The 24,388-nt window shown below is 39.3% G+C and overlaps 3 protein-coding genes across 7 annotated transcripts in view; 2 read left to right on the top strand and 1 right to left on the bottom strand.

Annotated features, from left to right (window-relative positions):
• The window catches only part of EIF2AK2 (eukaryotic translation initiation factor 2 alpha kinase 2), a 30,452-nt gene extending 29,816 nt beyond the window's left edge, over nucleotides 1-636 (top strand). For 3 of the 4 annotated variants that reach the window (XM_035000917.1, XM_035000914.1, XM_035000915.1), the window contains one exon: nucleotides 7-636. In XM_035000917.1, coding sequence (XP_034856808.1) covers nucleotides 7-129 — 123 coding nt within the window. In that variant the 3' untranslated portion in view covers nucleotides 130-636. The remainder of the gene's footprint in view (nucleotides 1-6) is intronic. The other variant, XM_035000916.1, reaches the window with a different exon arrangement.
• A 3,590-nt stretch (nucleotides 637-4,226) lies between these two features.
• On the bottom strand, nucleotides 4,227-15,171 carry GPATCH11 (G-patch domain containing 11). 2 transcript variants are annotated; one of them, XM_035000920.1, is made up of 9 exons: nucleotides 15,028-15,171; nucleotides 11,142-11,213; nucleotides 10,379-10,605; nucleotides 9,523-9,564; nucleotides 8,549-8,669; nucleotides 8,288-8,378; nucleotides 7,309-7,431; nucleotides 6,475-6,556; nucleotides 4,227-5,593 (listed from the first exon to the last, which is right to left on the bottom strand). In XM_035000920.1, the coding sequence occupies exons 2-9, from the start codon at nucleotides 11,198-11,200 to the stop codon at nucleotides 5,538-5,540; spliced, it is 801 nt and encodes a 266-aa protein (XP_034856811.1). In that variant the 5' UTR covers nucleotides 11,201-11,213; nucleotides 15,028-15,171; the 3' UTR covers nucleotides 4,227-5,537. The 2 variants fall into 2 exon arrangements, with proteins under 2 accessions (XP_034856811.1, XP_034856812.1); XM_035000921.1 differs by having other exon boundaries at nucleotides 15,091-15,170.
• An 87-nt stretch (nucleotides 15,172-15,258) lies between these two features.
• The window catches only part of HEATR5B (HEAT repeat containing 5B), a 109,581-nt gene continuing 100,451 nt past the window's right edge, over nucleotides 15,259-24,388 (top strand). The window contains exons 1-5 of the mRNA XM_035000926.1: nucleotides 15,259-15,330; nucleotides 16,301-16,448; nucleotides 19,243-19,454; nucleotides 22,206-22,314; nucleotides 23,448-23,597. Of these exons, the coding sequence (XP_034856817.1) occupies nucleotides 16,323-16,448; nucleotides 19,243-19,454; nucleotides 22,206-22,314; nucleotides 23,448-23,597 (597 nt within the window). The 5' untranslated portion in view covers nucleotides 15,259-15,330; nucleotides 16,301-16,322. The remainder of the gene's footprint in view (nucleotides 15,331-16,300; nucleotides 16,449-19,242; nucleotides 19,455-22,205; nucleotides 22,315-23,447; nucleotides 23,598-24,388) is intronic.

Genomic DNA, 24,388 nt, shown 5'->3' with positions numbered 1-24,388 from the left:
TTACAGAAATTTCTTCTGCAGAAATTATTGTCACAGGATCCCACAAAGCGACCTAATGCATCTGAAATACTGGAGACTTTGAAGGAGTGGAAGAATGTTGCAGTGAAAAAGGAACGAAGCACGTGGTAGAGCCCTTCTAAAAAAGTGTCCTACTTTGGATATTCAATTTTTCTGTAACTGTCTAAAATCTTCTAGGGACTGCTGATGGTATTTACCTTCTATTTTAATTTTTCCCTTAATTTTTCACTACATTTTAGGAAGGTTTGAATCTTTTTTTTTTTTTAACTTCAGAAACATTCATACATTTGCCTAATTTTCCTGGCTCATCTCCTTATTATAAACATTGGGGGGGAATCTCTCAAATTTTTTATATCAATTAGTGAATCAATCAACTAATAATATTTATCAAGTGTTCACTCTTTCTAGGCCAAAAAATGTAAGATCTTTCCTTGTCTTAAATAGCTAACCAGCTTGTTAGAGAAATATGGTGTCCCTAAAAAGATAAGTGATATACAATCATTTTGGAAAACAATTTGGTCTGATCTGGTTAAGTTGAAGGTGTATATACCCTGAAAGCCATCAGTTCCATTCCCACTTGCATGCCTACAAGAATGTTCATAGAAACTCTGTTTATAATAGCCAAAAGAACAAAAAACAATGTCCGTCACAAGAAGAATGGATAAATAGTTTCTTTTTCATATATTGTAATACTGCATAGCAGTGAAAATGAATGAATGACATGCTAAATGCAGTAACATGATACATCTGGTAGGAACATAATGTTAAGGGAATATAGCTGGTTACAGAAAATATAGACAGAATGGTTCTCTTTACATAAAGTTCCAGAGAGAATGCTAAAGGAAAGAATTTTGTTTAGAAATGCAAACAAATGTGGTCAAACAATAAAAGGAAAGAAAGGAATAAAGAAATATTAAATCCCATAGTGGTTCTCTGAGGAGGGACAGAAGGGGTGTGACCCAGGGGGTGAACTGCAAAGATAACAGTTCACCTTTTTTTCTTATACTGGCTGTTGAGTTTACTACTGCTTACTGCCTAGTTATTCTTTTTTATCTTAAATACATCTTGATTTTGGCTTAGGTCGTGATCTCATGGTGGTGGGATTGAGCCCCGTGTTGGGCTCTGCGTTCAGCGGGGAGCCTGCTTCTCTCCCTCTCCCTCTGCCCCAATCCCTGCTCTCTCTCTCAAATAAATAAGTAAAATCTTTAAAAAAAAAAAAAAGAGAGAGAGAGAAAAGAATAGTGAAACTCTATGTACCCATCACCCAGTTTCAACAACGATCAGTATTCCATCCTTCTTGTTGTATATACCCCCTTCTTCTTTAAAATTTTCTTTTACTGGAGTATTCTAAAGCAAATCTCAGGCATTATATCATTTCACTTGTAAATACTTAAAAACGTATCTCTAAAATAAGATCTTTTGAATTTTAACAAAACCATGATAACATTGTCATTCAATAAAATTAATAAGATTTCCTTGATTGTCATCCAATAATCTTGTCTGTATTCCGTTTTCTTCACAAAAAAATATTTTTACTGGTTGTTTAAATCAGGATCCAACACTGTATGTAGCTGATGTCTCTTACTCTAACATTTACCCCTGTTTTCAGTTTTTCCTCTTGCCATTTATCTGAGGAAGGAACTGGATCACGTATCCTGTAGAATTTCCTTCATTCAGGATCTGACTGGTAACATCCCCATGGTGTCTAGTCAGAACTAGAAACTTGATTTGATTCTGGTTCAGATTTTCTTCCCCAAGAATAATGCATCAGCGATGCTGTATACTTCCTTTGGCATCACTTTGGGAGGAATATGTTTGGTTTTTCCACTGTCGATGCTCTGAAGATTGATCGGTGGGCTCTGGGGCTGTCATGTCCTATCAGGTTTCCTACCCATCTTCCACCTAACAGTTTTGGCAACCATTGATGATTGTTTTTTTGGATCCATTATTTCATTAAGGGTTGCAAAATAGGAGTTTTCAGATCCTATCAAACCTCTTTGTCATCTGTGATTCTTCTATAAAGAACTTAAATGGGACAGATGGGATAGTTATTTTTAAAATGAGTTGGTGCCCTGGCAAACTCCAAAGGTGACAAATGAGGTGTTTGTTTTTTGAGCAGGGGTGGGTGTGACCCAACCAGTTCTTTGAAACAGTGTGCTTAGAATGGGTTGGAGCGGGAGGAGACTATATTTAAAAGACCAGAATGCTGAGAGGCTGTGCCGGCCTGGAAAAAATAGTGGGGTCAGAACCAAGAGGAGTTGGTAACTAATTGTGAGGATTAAGGAGAAGGTATGCAGCAGACATTACCTCCAGGTTTGTTTAAAGGCGTGTGGCTGGATTAGGATGCCATTACAGGAAATACAGGCCCCAATCACATTAACCCCCAAAGAGCCACTCATACTTGAGAGCTATTTTGTCTCACACTTTTATCTATTACACAATTTTTCATTAGAATTTAAGCCAATAGTGAGGCCACTGCATGTCTGTCCTCACGGTGAGGTGAACACTTAAGGGAGGTAAAACGTGAGCTCTCACGTGGAGACGCCGTGTTTGGGTTGCAGCCAGAATATTCAGGTGAAGATGTAGAGCAGACTGTAGGAAACAACACGATAGGGACACGATGGAAAGGATGGAATCGTACGCAGAATAATGTGTATGTTATCTGGAAGCAACCCGTGCAGCTCAACTTTGAATCTAGGGGATTGCCAAGGGAGATCATATAGAGGAAAGCAGGCTAACGGACAAAATATGGCAGACAGTCCATTTAGATATTTACTCTTTATATTGAAATGTCCACCGAGTCCTTAATGTCTATGATTCTGTGATTCTGTTATCTGTGACTGTGGCCTATCCCAAGCCTTCATTTCCTCAGATGGAGGGACTATGGTTGATCGATGTACGGTGGCCTCACTATTGGTTTAAACTCTGACTAAAAACTGTATAATAGGTAAAACTGTGAGGCAAATATCTCTCAAATATGTGTGGCTCTTCAGGGGTTAATTTGAGACCTGTTATCAGTTTTCTATGCTGCGACAAATTACCACAAACTTGGAGGTTGAACACAACACACATTTATCCTCTTAGAGTTTTGGAGGCCAGACGTCTGAAATGAGTTTCCCTGGGCTTAAGTCGAGGTGTTGGCAGGGCCATGCTCCTCTGGAGGCTCCCGCTTCATGACCCATGTTCACTGTTACTTGAATAAGCCCTCACCACACAGGTTGGCTGTGTTACTTGAATAAGGTTTTGCACTCAGTGGCTCTCTACTACGGTTTCTACCTAAAATTCCCTTCAAATTTTTTTAATAAAAGTTTATTGAGATATAACTCACATACCATACAATTCACCCCTTTAAACTATACAGTTCAATGGTGACAAGTATGTTCAGAGTTGTGCAGAAAACCCATACCCATTAGCACTCATTCCTCATCTTCCCCCAAAGACTAATCTACTACTAATTTACTTTCCATCTCTGTAGATTCGCCCACTCTGGACATTTCATTTAAATGGAATCATACAATATGTGGTCTTTTTCACTTAGCATAGTGTTTTCAAGGTTCATCCATGTTGTGGCATGGATCAGTACTTCATTCCTTTATATTGCCAACTAATTATCAGTTATATGCATATGTCACATTTTATTTATCTATTCATCAGTTGATGGACATTTGGGTTGTTTCCACTTTCCTGATATTATGAACAATGCTACTATGAATATTCATGGACAAGTTTTATGTGGACGTGTTTTTGTTTCTCTTGGGCGAATACCTGGGAGTGGAAGGGCTGGGTCACATTGTAACCCTCGTAACTGTGTATCCAGGTTACGGTCAGGACCGAATTCAGTGACTTCATAGTGTTCCATCATCCCCACTCAGAATGAAACTTCTCCCTAGTACTGCTGTTGTTTAGTACCTCGGTATTATGCTCACCAATTTGCCTTGGAGCTCAGTAACTCCTATGCGGCTCTCTGTGAATTTCTGGAAAGCAGGGACAGGCTCTCTCGTTTTCTTACACCCCAAGGTGGTGAATGTACTGCCTTGCATAAAGCAGTAACTCCATAAGTACTTTTGCATTGGTGGGAAATAAAAGTATTAAGAATTTCATATGCTTGATCCTACAAAATGTGTCTAATACTAAAGAATGTTCACTTTCAAATTTCAACAATTAAATGGCAAATAACACTTAAAATAAAGGTGTTTAAGGCGAACCAATTTCTGTGTTAAAGTCTGTTTATTTTGCATTATAGAAGCTCTGGTATTTTGGATTTATATTAAAATGAAACACTTTAGAAATTATAGATAGGACTTTGAAAACTTAGCACAGTATAAACAAAAGTATATAACATGATGTGTTAAAATTTAAGTTTCAAATTTCACATAAATTTCACTGAAGCAAATTCAAATTCACTAAAGCAAATTTAAAAATTCTTTTTAATGTTTTGCTTCTGTTGGTTTTCATTATTGTCCTTGTGAAATCAATGAAGACTTACATTAATAAAAATAAATTTTTACTCATTGAAAGCCTGTATTTTTCATGTCGATGGATAAGAATGGAGGGATGTTTCCCACTCTCCAAGGGAGGCCTAGTTCTAGCCCTTGACCTGGAAATGCAGACCACAACTCTGGTAGAGTCACAGACTCCATCAAAGTTATTTGTATGTTCTCAGCCTAATTATGCGTGAACATATTAAAAATATTCTTGGCCACTAGGCAGGTGGGAGGTTTTCTCCACAGTCATTAACTGGAGGAAAAAAAGAAGTTGGTGCCTAACTCTGTTCCATCTAAGTCAATCCACGTGGCTTTGGGAATGACTGCATGAATATCAGAATATTGGCTAAAAGGACAGGAAAGTATCTGACTGTAATTCCAAGGAAAGATGAACTTCTTTGTTTTAGCTATTAATTCAATTTTATTGTTTTTTAAGTGAAAAAGTAAATATTAAATAGTATTGTTCAATTGTATAATGGAGCGCAATTATACAATTGAGGAAGTCAGCATGTGTGGCCCAGCCCCTGGTGGGTTCTCTCACCTTGAAAGCTGAATGGTCTCAGAATGCAAAGGTGGGCTCTATCCCTGGTGAGGCAGAGGTCTGTAGTTGCGTCTAGGCAGAGAGATATTTTACGGAGCCTGACAGGAGAACAAGTCAACCTTGCTCTCTACTCCAGCTTCACTGATGATAAATAAAGCTGACACTCTGAGCTCTCTCTGACTCCCATGTCTTACTTCTCAATTTGATCCAAAGTGAAGAGGGGAATAAGAGAGGTATCCTTAAGCCCCAGAAGCATCACAATCGAGTCTTGAATTGTAATTGCCCATGTCTGTAACACTGGTGTTCTGAAATAGCATTCCGTTATTTTTCTGAAGTCTATGAACAACTATAAAGTACAAAGTATTTCCAAAGTTACAAAAAGAACACAACATATAAAAGGCCCTCTTTCTTTAGGCATAATGTGGGAATTCTAACTGTTCAATTGTCTATTTTTAGGAAACATTTCCCAAGTTTCTACTTTATTGAAAATAATCTTAGTCGTGATCTGCCGAAGTTGGTCCTGGGCAATTTGAAGAGAGGTCTTCTTTATCTGTGATTTATGTGAGGAAAATAAAAGATTAATATGACTTGTACAGTAAACTATTCCAGAAAGTTATGTTAACATAACATGTGTTTCGTAGCTGTGTTTGCTACTTACTCAGCTAAACCAGGAAAAGATACAAAAACCAACAAGTCTTTACTGTCAAGTATAAAGTCCTTAAATTCAAGTTAACAAAGCCAACTTGGGCGAATGTATTACAGGGGAAAGTACTTGACTCTATAAGACATCTGGCCAGTTTTAAACCCATTTGGAGTGGATTTCAACATTCTGATTTTTATAGTTCAGGGATAATATCTACATAAAAACTAGTTCTAAAAATTTTAAATATTTTTCAAGTACTATAGCTGAAGAAAGAATCTTTAAAAATAAATCATGAAAACAAATCATCCCCAATTAACTCAAAAATTCTTCCTTTTTGAAATAGAAGACCGAAAAATTCCCTTCTGCACATTTAGTTTCTGAAAAGTTAAAAGCACCTTTAATAAGGCCTCAATTAATGGGGAGCCTGGGTGGCTCAGTCAGTTAAGCAGCTGCCTTCGGCTCAGGTCATGATCTCAGGGTCCTGGGACAGAGCCCCTTGTTGGGCTCCCTGCTCAGTGGGAGTTTGCTTCTCCCTCTCTCTCTGCACCGATCCCCCCAACCCCTACTCGTGCTCTCTCTCTCTCAAATAGATTTTTGAAAAAAGGCCTCAATTATTTCTATATTCACTATTGCTTTAAGACATTGGTCCCACATTACCATTTGGATGGAGTAAGAAATTACCATTGTCTATGGGAAATGTGACTTTCACACACACAAGAAAAATCAAAGTTAAAAATCAAAGAACATTTGTATTCAATATTTTTAAAAAGTGCGAAGTATCCTCTTACCTTCATAGGCTGTTCCACACCAAATACAATACAGATGCTCTTCTCTTAAATAACCAGTCAATATTTGTAATTTTTCCAGTACCTAGATGTAGGACATAGGCACATTAATAGTTCAAATTGAACAGAATCTTGGTTTTCTGATCTCTTGGATCCTGCCAAATTAGCCCAAAGCCATAAATCTGCTACTCTCTTAACCAGGTAGGAGAAGTATGAAGGGCAGAGTATATTAGAACATGTTCCAGTTTATCAGCCACCCTGATATTTTCACAAGTCTGCCAGACACAAAGAGACCACTTGTTAACATTTAGAAAATAGGTTTGGGCTGGCACTATTTTAATCACCATCCTTTAAAGACCCCTTCTACTTTCAAAGAATCTTCTTCCCTGGTGGGATGAGAGTGAACACTGCCTCCTTTGTCCTTAAAGTTCTCAACAATGGTCTCCCAGTTAAGCGGAACATTGGTTTTTCAAATTGTAAATGGTTCCTACAAAATGCTCACGTACAAATAACCACAGAAATAGGATTCCTTTCTTGAATAATCTCCATTTCCTTTGAACTATGTTTTCTGGCTTTGTTTATGGGTGGAGGAGAGAGGTACTCCTATAGAATCACTCTGGAAATCTAACAGGCAACAAGGTAGAAATTGAAATAATTTACATTTGCAGCTCATCCGTCATCCAAACCAAAGCTGAGATGAGAGTGTAAACTGAAGCCAAAGGAAGAAATTATATACTTTTGGTAAAGCTATAATGTCGTGGTTCTCAAGAAGGGCTCAGAGCGTTAGTGGTGCCAGCGCTGAGATGCCCTGCTCAAGGAACTGGTGCCAAAACGTACACTTAAGTCTTCACTCTTATATTCATCTTCATCTGGCTCTTTTTCTTCCTCTTCCTCTTCCTCTTCCTCAGTCTCCTCTTCAGGCCCCAACCAGTACCATGCTTCCCTGGGAAACTGAATGTTCTGAAAATGGGAGAATTATTCCCAGTTAAACACAAGTATGTTCGTGTCAGCATGAATTCATATTCTTTCAATTCCGTGTTTACTGCCTCAAGAGTTAAGCACTGTGCTATATGAACCATGGGGATGAAGACCCAGTTGGAATACTGTCCCCAAGCTGCTGCCGGTCTAGGAAGGAAAAGACATGGGTATACGTAGCCTAATGGGTATAAAATGATACATATAAGGTAGAAATCTTAAGTGTCATGACACAGACACAAAATAAAATGCTATGAAAATACAGAAAAGTGGGAGATGGCTTCCAGTGATCTATTTACATATGAGGGAAATTTTACAAACGTTTTTGAGACTTAAAATGAAGTCATTTTATTTTGGTGGAAACATCAAAATAAAAAATAAAAGCAAAGTGAAATAAAAATAGAAAAAATAGGATTTTAAAAACCACTCACATCTGAAACAGATAGCAATCTACCATGGTTTTACTAATTAGGGACACAAAAGGTACTGAATATGGACTAAAAATAGGCTATTCTGGTTAATCAAATATTCTGGTGAACAGAATTTCCACACGCACCAGCTCTGAGTCATCGATACTCAAATAAGCAGAGAACAATTAAATATAAAAACATTATTTGACGCTTAGGGGGTAATTCAGACCACTCCGGTTCCTGCAGAGGACAAGTCATCGTGAGTACCAATCATCAAAGATCAGTAGTGCGCGTTAAATGAAAGCTTTACCAGGTAGCAGGCTAGATACACTGGGCTTGGAGTTCTTTTCTTTCTTTTTTTTTTCTAATTAGAGGGAAAATCACACCGGGTGCCAAAAGTGTTCCAAACTGAATACAGGTCAAAGGCTTGCCTTCTGAGTATCCAACTGCTGGCATGCTCGCTGGCTTCTCCTCAGGTCCCCTTCCAGCTTCACTTCATCATGCTTATGTTTAAATCGCAGTCTAAAAAAAAATAAAATCAATCGATCGATCGATCACAGTCTCATTGAAAGAAGACCACAGTCCACTAACAGTCTGTACTCTCTTTACCCATTTTATGTGCCCAACTCCCAGAAAACATACGACAGGAAAGGCAAGATGAAACCCAACGTAGCGCAAGCACAAAGTGTTACCGAAATTGCTCTGCGGCTGTTTCTTCAGCTTGGTTTTTCATGTGAATCTTTCTCCTGTAGCTTTCTAGTTTTTCCTCTGCTTTCCGTTTCAGTAATGCCTCATGACCAAGGCCGCTTTTCCCTGTTCAAACAGCAAACTCTGCTGAGGGACCTGCTGGCTTCACACTTTTAAAACATGGCAACTGACATATTTGCATATGACACACAATTCTAATCTGAGAACAATCACTCAAAATCATTTGACATGAATGACAGGAGAAAACAGTAGGGATTTTTTTTTTCTAAACCCAAACACACAATTTGATTTTTACAAGATCATTAGTCTGATTTCATGATAGTCACACTATATAAAATTTTTTAAATTGGGAAAACATTATCAACTGTCATACTTTCATATAAATATCATGAACAAATAAAATAGATATTTTTCTCCTTAATTCATCCAAAGTATTTAGAAAAACACTGAATGGATGAATCTGTCTTAGAAGACTTTTAGGACATTTCAAAGGACAAAAGTAGCTCTGCATTTTTAATGGTCACAGCATTTTTTCCCCATATTTTTATGATTTAAATTTTATTTTATACTCACTGAAATTTTTATTTTTAGTTTAAAAGATTTAGAAGTTTAGGAAATATCTTACTGGGATGCCTGGGTGGCTCAGATGGTTAAGCATCTGCCTTCGGCTCAGGTCAGGATCCCAGGATCCTGGGATCAAGCCCCACATCGGGCTCTGTGCTCAGCAGGGAGCCTGCTTCTCCCTCTGCCTGCCTGTCTGCCTACTTGTGATCTCTCTCTCTCTGTCAAATAAATAAATAAAATCTTTAAAAAAAAAAGAAATATCTTACTGAGGGTTTCCTGTGATTAGAACTGTAATAGTGCTACCATAAGAAAAGTATTTAGTAAGCAAATATATGTGTTAGATCTAAACATCAGTTCTTATTACTGGTAAATATACTCAAAAATAATTATATACCTGTTTTGACGTTGAGAGGAATTGGCTCAACAATACCATCTCCTAAGAAAAGAGGACAAAACACACAAACTACTTTAGAAATTCTTCTGCAAACTATAGGTGGGCATGGTATGTGACGTTACAATGTTCTATACATACCCTTCCAGCTTCAGTGTCACTTGAGACTGAAAACTGACTATACTCTATAATCAACTACCTCCCTTGCCATCAAATACCTGCTCCTCAGTAAGGCTGCCCCACAGGGCCCTCTGAAAGTAGGGTTTCCTGAAGTGAAAACACCGATACTCTATGTCCAAGAGGGCAGCAGCCTCCAGAGAAAGCAAAGCCTTGCTAGGTGAGGATCAAAGCCATTACAATAAAGAAGAGAAGACGAGAAAGACAGCTTACTACAAACATATGGCCTCTCCATCTTAATAAACAGTCTTACTTTCTAAAAGGGAAGCGAGAATTGAGCTTGTCCAACCAGATGCTCATTTAGGCAGCTGCCACAGGTACAGAGCGAGCAGGACAGAGTGCTGCCATCCTCCTCAATGTCATTTCACTGTCCTTGGGCCGTTGCACTCCTCAACCCTTCTCTTGTTACCATTCTTAGCTGCCGCCTTCATTGTAAGTCTCGTCTATCCCAGATGTTAGCGCCTTCAAGGCTGAGCTGGGCTGATAAGTAGCTCTTGATGGCAAACGGTTGTCTAAAGTGGCGTAGGAAGATGGAAGTTCCCTATATGGCTTGTTAGCATGTAAGAGACTAGCTAAATTGTCTTAATTTCAGTGGAGATGGGTAAAGAGTTGTCTCTGGTACTCATCAATAGATCACCATTTGGTGGTTAGGAACACCTGCTTCTGTCCAGACGGAACTTACCACTCTTGCCAAGGGCCTGACCACTTTTATATCCCATCTTTTGGAGCAGAGCAAACCCTTTGTTTTCACAGCCTAGTGCATTCTTCAACCCAATGTCACGTCTTTCTTGTTCTTCTTCTTTTAAACTCTTCTGTCTATTTTTCAAATTAGCTTCCTGTTGCTTTTCTTCTTTTCGACGGGCTTCTCGGATCTGCCTCAGCATTGGCAATCCTGGTCTGATGTCTTGTCTGAAGAATAAGGGAAAAGGTGATTTTGGATGAGTACCTGAAGGTTTCTCATAACTTTGCTACTTACTCATTTGACAGTGCTTAAAAGTTCACTACCTCTATGATCACCTTTGTTATTATTGATATTAGAACATAATCAGTGACCTCTGAGAATGGCTGCTCTAATAAAAATAATGAAGGCTGGTGCCAGATTGTAGGAAACTAAAGAAGTATAGAGTTGAAGAAAGTAATTTTACACTAATTTTTCTAGGAGGTTGGAAATAATAAAGAGCAAAGTTGAATACTAGCTAGAAAAGACAATAAGAAAATAAAGCAGAAGAGAAATTTCCTTGAAAGAGGAGAATAACAAGAATCAAGGGCAGAAGTCAAGGTTTAGTATTAAAAGGGAAATAAAGGCTCCTAGTATCTTTAATATGAAAATGTAGGTGATGTTTCCATAAAGCAATGAAACTAACCTTCCAACCCGCATTTAAAATCAATGTCATTGCTTAGGAGTCTCCTACATGCCATTACATGAGATGTACACATTTACTTACTGGACATTAATGAAGGAATCTGACATATAGTCCTCTTCTTCTGCCATGTTCAACTTCATATGGCAAAAGTTTCTACAAATCAAATAGGATAAAGTAACAATACCTATTATTTCAGTTTATAATGGAAATAGATCTGTCTCTGCAGCCCTCCCACACATTCAAGTGCCTCCCAGCATCTGTCTGTGTGAAGCTCCCCAACAACTCATTCTCTTCTACCCCAAGCCTCCTTCATCTCCTATTATTTTCAAATGAATGTTACTACAATCTGCCCATTCCTGACCTCTTACAAACCTCTGCCAAGCCTTCCTCTACAATACCCCTCATTTTTCCTATAGTTAAGGCATTTCTTTCTCACCTAAACTATTACAACAACTTCCTAACTGGTCTCATTGCAATTGGGCTCTCCTCTTCCAATCTGTCTCCTACACGCTCTCCAGAGTGTTGTTTTTTTAAGACTACTTTTTTTTTTTAAGCTTATTTATTTTTTTTAATCTCTACAAACGTGGGGCTCGAACTCACAACTCTGAGATCAAGCGTCGGGGGGGGAATCGGAGGGGGAGACGAACCACGAGAGACGATGGACTCTGAAAAACAAACTGAGGGTTCTAGAGGGGAGGAGGGTGGGAGGATGGGTTAGCCTGGTGATGGGTATTAAAGAGGGCACGTTCTACATGGAGCACTGGGTGTTATGCACAAACAATGAATCATGGAACACTACATCAAAAACTAATGATGTAATGTATGGTGATTAACATAATAATAAAAAATTAAAAAAAAAAAAAAGAGTCGTATGCTCTTCCCACTAAGCCAGCCAGGTGGCCCCAGAGTGTTTTTTTTAAAAAAACATAAGTCAGGTCATTTAACCTGTTTCAAATCCTTCAATAAGCTTTACCCTGTAGACATTGGAGGACCAGTCACTTTAACATGATAGCAGGAGGGATCCTTCATAATCTGACCTCTGACGCTCCTTTAGGATTCAATATGCAAGTCATATGGGCTTCACATTGCCCTCTGAACATACTACAGACATTTCCTTCCTCCTGGGCCTCGGTGACCCTCCTTCACAAAGTCTGTCCTGACCATTCCAGGCCTTGCTCTACAGCACTTCATGTCCAAGCTGCTCATTTAAAACTTGATACAGTTAACATCTTACTTATATGGAAACATTTTTGAGGAGAGTTTCCATCCAAAATAGTTAAAATCATGTAATTATTTTCCCTTAGAGGTATAAAATAATTATCAAGAAAAGTGCACCTCAAACTTTATTATGTATAGGAATTGCCTCAGGATCTTCTTAAAATCCAGAGTCTGATCCTGAACTAGAGCCTGAAGTTCTGTATTTCTATTAGGCTCCCAGGTGACATCGATGCCGCTGGTCCAGTGGCTAGTTACAAAGGGTACTCATTTGTTGCAGTGCATACATGCTGTTTTTGCCTGCATCCTTTCCTTTGAGGACCCAGCCCTCTGCCCTCCATGCAGTTCTAGTGGAAGGTGGCAATCTCAGTACTCTGTACTGGGGACTCCCAATTCTGGTACACTATGTCCCAGCAACAGAGGAGGTGATGGGCTAACCAGGGCACATAAGCATCTCTTTCCTTACGTGATATGAATATACAGATTGTGGGGGGAAAGAAATCTCTTCACTGGGGTTTCTGAACTGGAAATATGTGAAGCTGGGCTCCAAATGGCCACCTTCCTGGCCATTTGAAGGGATTCTATTCTGCAGAATGAAACCAGATAGAAAAAATGCACAAAGGTAGTCCTAAAAGCAATGAGTCTCTACCTCTAGTTCCTAAGACCCAGATTCCTATAGCTCTTTCTTTGATGCTGTGACTAACATTCTTCCCAGTTACATGGGCTAATAAATCTCCTCATTTCTTAAACTTGGAATAGGGATTCTGTCAACTGCAACTGAGAGTTTGGACAATTACACTGGACGGGAAAACTATTACTGTACTGTTTTTGTTTGTTTGTCTTTATAATTTTTTAGTGTATATCTTCCTAACCAGGCTGTAAACCCCAAAGACAAGTTCCCTATATCCTTACCACCATGGTCCAAACACCATAAATTCTAAATGTTTAGCCATGATAAGAACAAGAAGGGTCTTTACTTTGTGATTTTGTAATAATAGAATACTTTTCTCCCTAGGTCATCATGTCTTAAAACAAATGTACAGATAATGAATTTTTATGAGGCAAACACTCTTGTAACCAAGTGGTAGCCTCCAAGATGGCCCCCAATGATTCTTGCCTCTTGGTTTTCCACATCCTTGTGCAGTCCCCTTCCACAGTGACCAGGACTGATCTGTAACCAATAAGGTATTGTGGAAATGATGGAGAGTGACTTCTTGGTCATAAAAGACACTACAGCTCTTAGATCACTCTAACTCTGGTTAGATTACTCATTCTAAAGAAAGTCAGCTGTCATGTACTGACGACACTTAAGCAGCTCTATGGAAAGGTCCACACAGGAAGACCTGAGGCCTCCTGTCCACAACCATTACAAACTTGGGAGCCACATGATTGAGACATCTTAGAAACAGAGCCTCGAGCCCCAGTCAAACCTTCAAATGATTCAGCCTGGGCTAGCATCTTCACTACATCTTCTTAAGAAAGTCTGAGCTAAGCTAAACTAGTAACAAATTCCTGAGCCATAGAAACTGTGAGATAATAAGTGATTATAGTTATTTCAAGCTGCTAAATTTTGGGGTAACTTATTATACAGTAAAAAATAATATAACACATCACCCATATCACAACCCTTGTCAGCTACCCAGGAGCCCTCTTTGTCCCCTACCAACTGTATCATTTCTTACTTTTCTTCAGAGTTTCATCAGCCATGTGTGCATCCTTAAACATTATCATTTTTCTTTTTATTATAATAAGTTAAAAATATGTAAGATTATACATAGCATTTGTGGTAATTCACCCACTGTCTCTAAACTTCAAATTCTTCATTTCTAATAATAGTATTCTTACACATAATGGTTTAGCGCCTACCCAGTATCTCAGACACTTTTATCCCATTTAATCATTAACTATATAAGGTAGGAATAGTTAGCTTTTTAGTTGGAGAAATTAAGGCTCAGTATGGCTAAATGACTTGCTCAACACCACAAAAAAATCCAGTCTCGGTGCTCTTGCTACTGCAAACAGGGTTAGATTATTTTTAAGGGACCCATTTAGCTCTAAGGTGTTAGGCAGATCCGAATGGGGGTTCCAGGTTTGTTTTTTTTAACTCCCCCTTTGTGGGTACAATATTCTTTAGCATCATCTAGTCGCATCAAGCATAAGGATAAACTTCCTAAAGCGACAATCCAGGCACAGATGATGGTGGCCTGGACCACAGTAACAGCAGTGGAAGTGGTGAGAAGTGGTCGGACTCTGGGTATATCTTAAAGGTAGATCTAAGGAGACTGGCTGATAGATCGGAGGCGGTGTGTCAAAGAGAGAAGTCTACGATTACTCCAAGGCTTTTGGTCTGAAGAGCTGGAAGAGTGGAGTTACCACTTTTTGAGAGTGGTGAGACTGTAGTAGGTCTGGTTCGGGTGAGGTTAGTTTTGTTTTGTTTTGGCAGACAGCGGACAAGAAGGCGGCAACAAAAATGCTGCTTCAGGCCTACGGAGAATCCCATTACACACCCGAGGGGAGAGAAGGGCTAAGGAGCTGGACAACAGTAGAAACCTAGCCAAAAAACCTCAGAGCCCTCCTCTCTCCCCCCGAGGGACTGCGGACTCCTCCCTTTTCGCGTCCATCCCAGCCGCAAGCATCGCGCAGACGCGACGACTCCCGGGTGGGCATGTAGGTCATGGTGTGATGGGGTAGTCACAACAAGCGCACAGCCCACCGCCCTTTACCATTCCATCTGGCGTCCCCACCCCCTTACCTGGCAGCTCTACTCGCCCCGGGCCAGTTTGCGAGAGCGCGCGCGGCGCATGCGCCCACCTACCAGCAGGGGACGTCTGAGCCTCAGGTCCCACCTGAGTTTCCTAGCGAGCAATCAATTGGAAACCTGTGGCAGGGGAGACTAGGAGGATGTAATTAGTACGCTTGCGCAAGACCAGCCTTCTGCGCATGCGCTCTCCTTTCGTTTCCTGCTGGCGGGGGTGAGGGAGGCGGGGCATCCGGGTCGTTTGGCGGATGCTTCTGGCCCCGGGACTCAGCTGTGCGGCCCCTGCCAGACTAGGAGGTGAGGCCACCCCCGTCTGCCGCCAGAGCATGCACGGTGACACGCATACACGCCCCTGTCCCCTCGTACGTTTTCAGAGGGCTGGAGAGGAAAATCGAGTTTGTAATGAGCATGTTCCTTAGTCTCCGGGCTCGGTTCCGGGCCACCGGCACCTGTCGTTGACAGTCCGAGTGGCCCTGGCGAGGCCTGCGGCGGCCTCTTGCACATTCCCTAGGCCGGGCAGTGAGCTGCGGTGGTCCTCCGAGTAGCCGGGTTAACCCAGACCTGCAGCGCGCACAGCGTCTGCGGGCTGCATTTCCCCCAGCGCCCGGGGTTGCCACGGAAGCTTCTGCCACGGGTATGTGGCTCCCTCACCCCATCCCCGTAGGAAGGCTTTGGAGACTTCCAGTGTGACATCTTTATGCTGGGTGTTTTGACGTCCTCCTGGGCCAGGGGAGGGTAAGGGTGCTGTGCACCGAGCAGTGGGCGAGGAAAGGGGAGGATGGATTATCAGACCCAGCCGGTGTTTGATCTGGGTGCTTAAGTTTTAGCGTTTATGGAATGAGTTAATGACATGTGTTTTGCTACGCATTTTTCTTCTGGAATAATGCCTTATTTGCTACGTATATATTTTAAGTAGTCTCTACGCCCAACGAAGGCCTTGAACCCACGACTCCCAAGTTCAAGAATCGCAGGTTCTACTGACTGAGCCAGCCAGGTGCCCTGCTATTTGCAAAATTTATTTTAATTTTCCTTTTACCCCTTTTTTCATTCTTCCTCACCAAGCATGACTTTGATTTATGTTCATTTTTGTTTTACGCTGGTCCTTTAGAATTAGGTTCTTGGGTTTTACCTCAAAGAAATTAACGCAAGTTTCCCCCAAATGAAATGAGAAGTAAAGCCATACTTTAAACTTCTTGGTGGTTACGTTCATTAAGCTTGACTTTTAACATTAAAAAAAATCCTTACAAGTATTTTTTAATTTGTTAAGGTGTGACTTTTAAACTTCAGTAATGGAGCTAGCCCACAGTTTATTGCTAAATGAAGAAGCTTTGGCTCAAATCACTGAAGCAAAGAGACCAGTTTTTATCTTTGAATGGTTGAGATTTCTTGATAAAGTCTTGGTTGCTGCCAACAAGGTATGGTATTTTTTTTTTCCAGCTGGGTTTACATAATGAAGAGTATTATATGCTTATGATTTGTAAAAAAACAAGCATATGTTTTGGAAAGGTTGTGGGTCACTTATGGAATTGAGAATATTACACTGGAATAGGAATTTTAGTCTGTCCTTTTTCTGTTTTGTCACAGAACCTGAGTCTCCTTTGAACCTAGTTCTTTGCCTACTTCATGTCTCTATATGAACAGTTGAATGTGCCTGGAGAAAAATATGATTATATGACTGCCGACATTTTAAATTCATTTATCTCCAACTTCAAGTGGTCCCTCAGTGCTGTCTAGCAATCCCAATATCTTTACTTATCTCCCTGAGGAGTTATAACAGGGTTTTTTTTTTTTTTGCTGTTTTCTTCTTCCTACATAGTCTATTTTATCCGAGTTGGTTTTCCTTATGTATATGTTTTATTTTCTCTTTAAAATTAGATATTTTCCTCAAATATCTGATGATGTTTGGCATCTGTTCAAATTTAAGAATGAGTATAAGTTCTCTGGGCAGGATGAAGTTCATTAACTGTGCTTCGCGTAGGCTAGTCCTGTTGTTTGAGGAGTCCCTGACGTTGGTATCATAGGTTTCTCTTAGCTACTCATTCCCTGGAAGAGACATTTCTACTCTAGTGTCCTAGGATGTATCACCAGCTGCCTAGATTCTAGGAACTGGGGGAGAAGGCTAGGGACTTCAACATCCAGTATGTAAACTTTGATTTAACCCCCCTGTCTTCAGCGCAGTTTTCCCAGCCCACAGCTGTTCTTGAGTTCCCTAAGTCCAGAATGGAGGAGAGAGGTATGAGAATCTTACAGCTTCTAGACTCTCAACTATGTCCTCTAGCTCTAGGCACAGCTTCACTCCTTCCGCCAAGCACCTAGAGCTTCAAACAACAACAACAAAACAAACATGAGCTTTACGGGATTCTGTGTTGTAATTTGAGTCTCTTCTTAGCTTTCCCTATTGGGGATACCTGGCTTCTATATTTTCTGTTGATTGTTTTCCTGTTTTCTTTGCTCTTGTAGATTTGTGTTTTTTGTTTTTTGTGGGGTTTTTTTGGTTGCCCTTTAGTATAGTTTTAGTAGTAATTTTGGAGAGACAAAGTTAATGAATGGATTCATTTACAGTCCTTAGCTCAAAGTTTCTATTCTCTCTTAACACCTTCTAAGTGAGTATTTTTTGTCTCCATTCCACTGAAACGGCTCTTGTCTAGTCATCAGTGATCTCAGATTCTTCCAACCAGTGGTCAGTGTTCTGTCTTAGTTGGCCATCAGCAGCTTTTGATATAATTGATCCTCTACCTTTTAGACACTTAACTTTGTTTTTTATTTTGTTGTGAAATTGAAAAATACAAGACTATATACAAGTATTTACTCCCTCAAGGATATCATAATCTCATGATTTTTACAATAATGACTCCCACATACCCAACTACCTCTTTCTCTCTTAAACAGAATCTCAAAATTAACATATTCAAAGCCAAATTCTTGATTTACCCATCCCAAACCTGTCCTTTCCCTAGTGCTCATCTTCTCAGGAAATGACCATTTCTTCCTTCTGGTTGCTCAGGTCATAAACCTTAGAGTCATTCTTGACTTCTTTCTTTCTCAAACTTCACATCATATTCATCAGCAAGTCCTATTGGTTCTATCCACCAGATATGTCCAGAATTCAATTATTTGTCATCATTGCCATTGTTCCCACCCTCATCTCTCATCTGGATTATTACAATAATTTCCTAAGTGCTCACCATGCTTCCAGCCATGTACCTTGTAGAGTATTCTTTGCTCAGTATTCAGAATGTGCCTTTTAAAATGTTCTGATTGCGTTTCTCTTGCGCTTCAAATTCCTGCTTAGAATGACATAGAAAATTCTTAGAGTGGTGTGTAAGGTGCTATACAATCTGGTCCCTTCTGCCCTTCTGACTTCATCTTACACTACTTCGTCTTGGACTCTGCTTCAGCCAAACTGGCCATCTTGCTGTCCTCAACTAAGCAAGCTTCCACCTCAAGGCCTTTGCCCTTGTTCCCTTTGCTTAGAATGTTTTTCTCTCAGATGCCTGCATAGCTCACACCTTCACTTCTTTTCAGAGAGGCCTTTTCTTACTAATCTGTACAAAACAGTAAGAGTTCACACTATTCATTTGTTTACTTGGTGAACTCTGTCTTTCCCCACTAGAATATAAACTCATAAGGGCAGAGACTTTGTCTATTGTGTTCACTCTTTCATCCCAGTGCCTAGAATAGTGCATGGCATATAATAAGTGCACAGTCAGCATTTCTTGAATGAATGAATGAATGAACTCTTGGCATTGATAATGAGTATATCTGAATTTTTCTTTTTATGCTGTCTGCGGCTCTTAAGGTTTCTTTCAGTTTCACTCAGTGACCTATAACTGATGAACTACTGACTTCGCTTTTATAGGGCAGCCTTGCTAGGTTCTAAGACATAAGTTGTCCCTACGCCCAATATTTTATATCCGTTGACTATTGGTTTCTTAGCAAGTTAGTGTGGAAACTTTTTGGATCTAGAGTAGTCACTTTTATTGGTAGCTAACTTTTTGGCATTGGAGGGGGAATGAAGGATAATATTTAATCTAGGAAAGAATGGTTCATTTCTTACCGAACTTTTCCTTATCTTGAAAATTTTCATTTATGGTTTTATGCCTAATGTAATCTAGATTTTAACTGTTGAGTATTTTTAATTTTGATTAAAAGGTAACACAATCACATATGAGAAAAAACTGATAATGTTCTTTATTTTTTTTATAACAGACTGATGTAAAGGAAAAACAGAAAAAACTTGTTGAACAATTAACTGGATTAATAAGTAGTTCACCTGGACCACCTACACGAAAACTGTTAGCTAAAAATCTTGCAGCTCTTTATAGCATTGGGGATACTTTTACGGTTTTTCAAACACTTGATAAATGTAATGACATTATCAGAAATAAAGATGACACTGCAGCCTACTTACCAACAAAACTGTAAGTACTTACTTTGACATTTTGTTTTTTTTAGAGTAACTTAATAAGGGACTACTGATCATAAAGACCGCCAGGTCATTGGAACCTGCAACATGCTGCTTGACAATGAAAGCTCTAAGTAGGTGTGGGGAAGGGGTTCTTTTTCAGTCCGTGTTTCATCGCCACTGGGATGAAAAAGCAAACGACAGAGAATTGGTATGGTGTCAGCAATTTGCACAGAAGTCTTTTGGTAAATTTGGATGGAGAGAATATTCTTGGCTGGGATAGAGAAAAGTGAAGAATGTCTAGGTGATGGGATTGAGGCAGAACTGGCAAACTAGCCCACAGGCCAAATCCAGCCTGCTGCCTATTTTGTAAAGTTTAATTGGAATACAGACATGCCCGTTCATTTAGGTGGTAGCTGCTGTCGTGCTGTAGTGGCAGAACTGAGTAGCTGAGACAGAGACCATTTTGCCTGCAAGTTTGCTGACCTTTGGTTTGGGTCAAGGACAGACATTTTCAGAGCAAGTCTTAAGGCTAATGGCTATGGGGTGCATCCTATGAAAGGGTCAAATAAGAAAACCACAACAGTTACAGTACAGTGAAGAGTGTTGTCAAGGGGGAAATAACTCACCTGTGGCATAAGGGGAGAGCAGTGTCAAGGAAGGCTTCTCAAGGAAGGATCGGCCAAAGATCAACAACAGGGAAGGACACATGGAGGTTAGTCAAATAAGTGGTTAAGATGGGAAGATGGATGTGATAGGCCAGGGATTGGCAAACTTTATGAAAAAGAGCCAGGGAGTAACTCTTTTTGGCTTTGTGGACTACCCACAAACTGTGGACTGTCACAACTACTCACCTCTGCCGCAGACTGTGTGTAAATAAAATAGCTGTGTTCCAATGAAATTTTATTTATAAAAACCGGTGGTAGGCTGGATGATGGGCCAGGTTCAACCTGCAAGCTGTAGTTTGCCAACCTATTTTCTAGGCTAAGGAAACTTCTCATTGGAAACAAAAGTAGGTTCTTTATACTTTATTTACAGTGCTTTTCAGAAAGATGCAAAATAGAGGAGGGAACAAGTCCTGAGGGGGAAGACAAGAAGTTCAATTCTGGTGCGCTGATTTGCAGTACAGGAGGGAACATCCAGGGGACAGTGTGTAGTAGGTAGTTTGAAGTCATGGTCCGAATTTCAGAGCTCTGAGTTGAGATTGTAGTTTTGGCAAGTAGAGTGGAGATTAGGAACCCTTTGGTATAGTTAAAGTTACCTAGGAAGAGTTCTGTTTGGGAACAGAGGATGGCCAAGGATATGTCTCTAGAACGCCATGCAAGGGGCCTGGGCCAGTGTAATAGCTTACAGAGGAAACAGGGAGATTATTCTGAACCCAGACACTGAGTTTTAGGTCTGTTTTCAACTGCATAGGTAAGTTATGATTAGATTTTGTGTTGTTTGGGATAAGTGTAGATCTCAAAAGTTTTAGAAGAGATTAGAGAGCGCTAGTGCTTTCCAATTTATTTTGGAATTTGAAGCTGTGTTAATACTTTGATGGTTTAGCTCTCCACCACTTAGCAAATCCACACATCACTTTTTAGTTCTGCTTAGGTAGAATTTATCATATATTCCTTATTATTCATATGTATTTCCAGTGGATTCATGGGTTTTGTTTAGGAATTCCCTAAATATTCTGGCATGTGACCTCAGTCCTTTTTAGTTTTGTTATCAGCCTGGAGAGTATTGAGAAAAGCATGGGATTTAGAGTCAACCAGGTGAAGGTTGATTCCCTGATTCTACTATTTAATACATATGTGAAAGAGACACGAGTGTATTTCATGTCTGCCTCAGAGTAACTTGCTCAGGATACATAGCTATTATTAGGTGGCAGAGTCCAGGATTTAGTCACGGATCTGCCAGACTTCAAAGATTATACTCTTCACTCCTCTTCTGTACTCCTGCCTCTAAACTAAACTCACAGCTACTCACTTATTTACTATTCATACAACTGACGATGGAGTGGTTTCCTTTGTCCTGAAGAGATGGGCTTTTGTTACATTTCTTCTTCTGTGTAGCCAAATGTTCCGTGAAAGCCATTTAGATTAAATTTTACAAGTAATTGTTTACTATTATTTGTATATTAAAAGGCAGGAACTGTGAGCAATAAAAAAATGTGTAAGATAGATTCCCTGTTTCCGGATTTTATATTTCCATTGGCAGGATAAGATATACATGTTTATTTATATTTATTTATATTTATTTTTAAAGTAGGCTCTATGCCCAACGTGGGGCTTGAACTCACGACCCTGAGGAGATAAGAGTCACATGCTCTACTGACTGAGCCAGCCAAGCCCCCCAGGATATACACATTTAAATGGTCAAGTCAGAACACAATAAATAACATAATTTTTATCAAAATGAGTGGTTAACATTAAATGTTATATATAATGAGAGAAGAAAAGGAATCATTGTAGATTGACATAATATGGGAAGTCTTCATAAAAGGAAAACTTGGATTTCTTTCCAAAGGAGGGGTATGATTTATTATGTGAATATATATTTATTCTCCTATATTCCTAACAAGAATACAATTTGATCAACCATAGTATTTGTTGCGATTATGAAGAATAGATAAACAAGGGGTTTTTGAAAGTTGAGAATTAAGGATTTGTAGCGAGAAGTGTCCTACACAAATACAAACTGACTTCTGAAAATGAGAAAGGTATCATGAAATTGTATTATTAACCTGAACAATGACCAGTGAAAACATCACTTCTTATAGGGCTGCAGTGGCTTGTGTTGGAGCATTTTATGAAAAAATGGGGAGAATGTTAGGAAGTGCATTTCCAGAGACAGTGAATAATCTTTTGAAATCTCTGAAAAGTGCAGAGGTAAGTTTTACAACAAATATTATTTAAATGTTTTGCTTGTGGCAAGAGTTAGATGTCAGTAAAAATATATGTTTGCCTTTTTTCTGTCACTGTGATACTCATACTGCTTAGCAAGAAGGTAACATAAGATTATTACTTGCAAAAAAATACTCTTGTCCCTTCTTTAGTGTGTATTACCTTACGTTTCAGCGGAAAGGGAAAGAATGCTTTTCCTTGGCAAAAAATAGGTTTACCTATTATTTTTTATTTAGCCCTATGGATATTTTTGCCCTGCCATTTTATTTTTGTGCCATAGCAAATGTATTAGTCTCCTAGGGTTGCCTTGGGTAATAAATGACCGCAGTGACTTAAAACAACACAAGTTTGTTGTCTCAGAGTTCTGGAAGCAAAAATCCAAAATCGGTGTTGGCAGGGCCATGCTTCTGAAGAAAGACCCTTGGGAAGAATCCTTCTCTGCTTTCTTCCCTTCTGGTAGTTGCTAGCAATCCTTGGCGTTCCTTTGTGTTCCTTGATTTGTAGATGCACTTCTAATTTCTGCCTCAGTTGTTACACGGTGTTATTCTTGTGCATCTGTGTTCTGCATCCAAATTCTTCTCATCTTATAAGGATGCCAGTGACTGGATTAGGGCCCACCTGAATTGAGTATGACCTTGTCTTTCTTTAATTTCTTATTTCCAAATAAAGTCATGTTCACAGGTAATGGAGCTTAAGACTTGAGAGGAAAAATAATTCTATTTTGTCATGTCAATTTGGTGTTACTTCTGAAAGTTCCTTGTCAACTTGGTGTTCACTAAAGCTAGACCAAGCCCTGGACTCTCACAGTCTAATTCCTTCGTCTTGGAAGGCTGAAGATTTCCTCTTCTGGGAACTATTTTTATTTTCATGTTCTTAACTTGAACTTCATGTTGTGGAAACATTAGAATATGTTTTCTTGTGGTAACCTGATTTCTCAGCAAGATATTATTTAATTGAAGTTAATACTTATTCTTACCTTTCAGGTACTATCTAGGATACTTAATTTTATTTTATTTTTCATTACTTACAGAAAACTTTTGTATTTTGTTATGTTCTTGTTTCACCATGGAACTTGTTTTACAACATAGTTTTTAGTTTTGATTTATGTTCACGTCTAGTCTCAAGGGCGAAGTGAAATCTTAATGAGCCTACAGAAAGTTCTGAATGGACTGGGAGGTGCAGCGGCTTCCTCTCATCGTGATATTTACAAGAATGCCAGGTCCCTCTTGACTGACAGGTCGATGGCTGTTCGATGTGCAGTTGCCAAGGTTAGTACTTGCTGATTTATAATGCTATTCCTTTCCCTGCTTCCTCTTAAACAGTGACTTTTTCTTTTAAAGTTTTAAAATGTGATAGCATACTTTTTGTTCTCATAGATTAGTTTCAATTTGTAGAATTATATACAAATGCAATCATGGGGTATGTGCTCTCTTTCTTTGGTCTGGCTTCTTTTACTCAGCATAATTATCTTGAGCTTCATCTATATTGTTATTGCTGAGTAGTATGTCATTGTGTGGATGTACCACAATTAGTTTATTCCTTCACCTGTTAAGGACATTTGAATTGCTTCCAGTTTAGGCTATTAGAAAAAAAGCTATAAACATCTGTGTACAAGTTTTTGTGTGGACATATGCATTATTCTACCTGGATAAGTACCTAGGAGTGGAATAATTGGATTGTATGATAGATTAATGTTTAACTTTTTAAAAAAATTGCCAAACTATTTTCCAAAGTACTCGTACCATTTTACATTTCCACCAGCAATGTATGAGATTTCTAATTCCTCCACATCCTCATTTGTATTGTCAGTCATTTTGGCCATTCTAACAGATACGTACCCATATCTCATTGTGGCTTTAGTTTGTATTTCCCTAAGGACTAAAGATGAGCATATTTCACGTGCTTTTATTGCCATCCATATCTCCTTTGATGGAGAATCTATTCAAGTCTTTTGCCTGTTGTTTTATTGAGTAGTTTTCTTATTATTGAGTTTTGATAGTACTATATAGAGTTTTTATATATTTTTTTATCAGATAGACGGTTTGCAAATACTTTTTCT

This window comes from Mirounga leonina, unplaced genomic scaffold (genome assembly GCF_011800145.1).
Source record: "Mirounga leonina isolate KUSES-001 unplaced genomic scaffold, KU_Mleo_1.0 Mir_125, whole genome shotgun sequence".
In the NCBI taxonomy this organism is placed as follows: Eukaryota; Metazoa; Chordata; class Mammalia; order Carnivora; family Phocidae; genus Mirounga; species Mirounga leonina.
This window is presented reverse-complemented; position numbering and strand designations above follow the sequence as displayed.

Excerpts from the sequence above, each read along its gene's own strand:
- GPATCH11 (XM_035000920.1), bottom strand. The coding sequence starts at position 11,200 with ATGAAGTTGAACATGGCAGAAGAAGAGGACTATATGTCAGATTCCTTC. Across the intron at positions 8,670-9,522 it reads TCCTCTCAACGTCAAAACAG|GGAAAAGCGGCCTTGGTCAT; the intron begins GTATATAATTAT and ends CTGTTTGAACAG. Across the intron at positions 6,557-7,308 it reads ATAAGAGTGAAGACTTAAGT|GTACTGGAAAAATTACAAAT; the intron begins GTACGTTTTGGC and ends TCCTACATCTAG.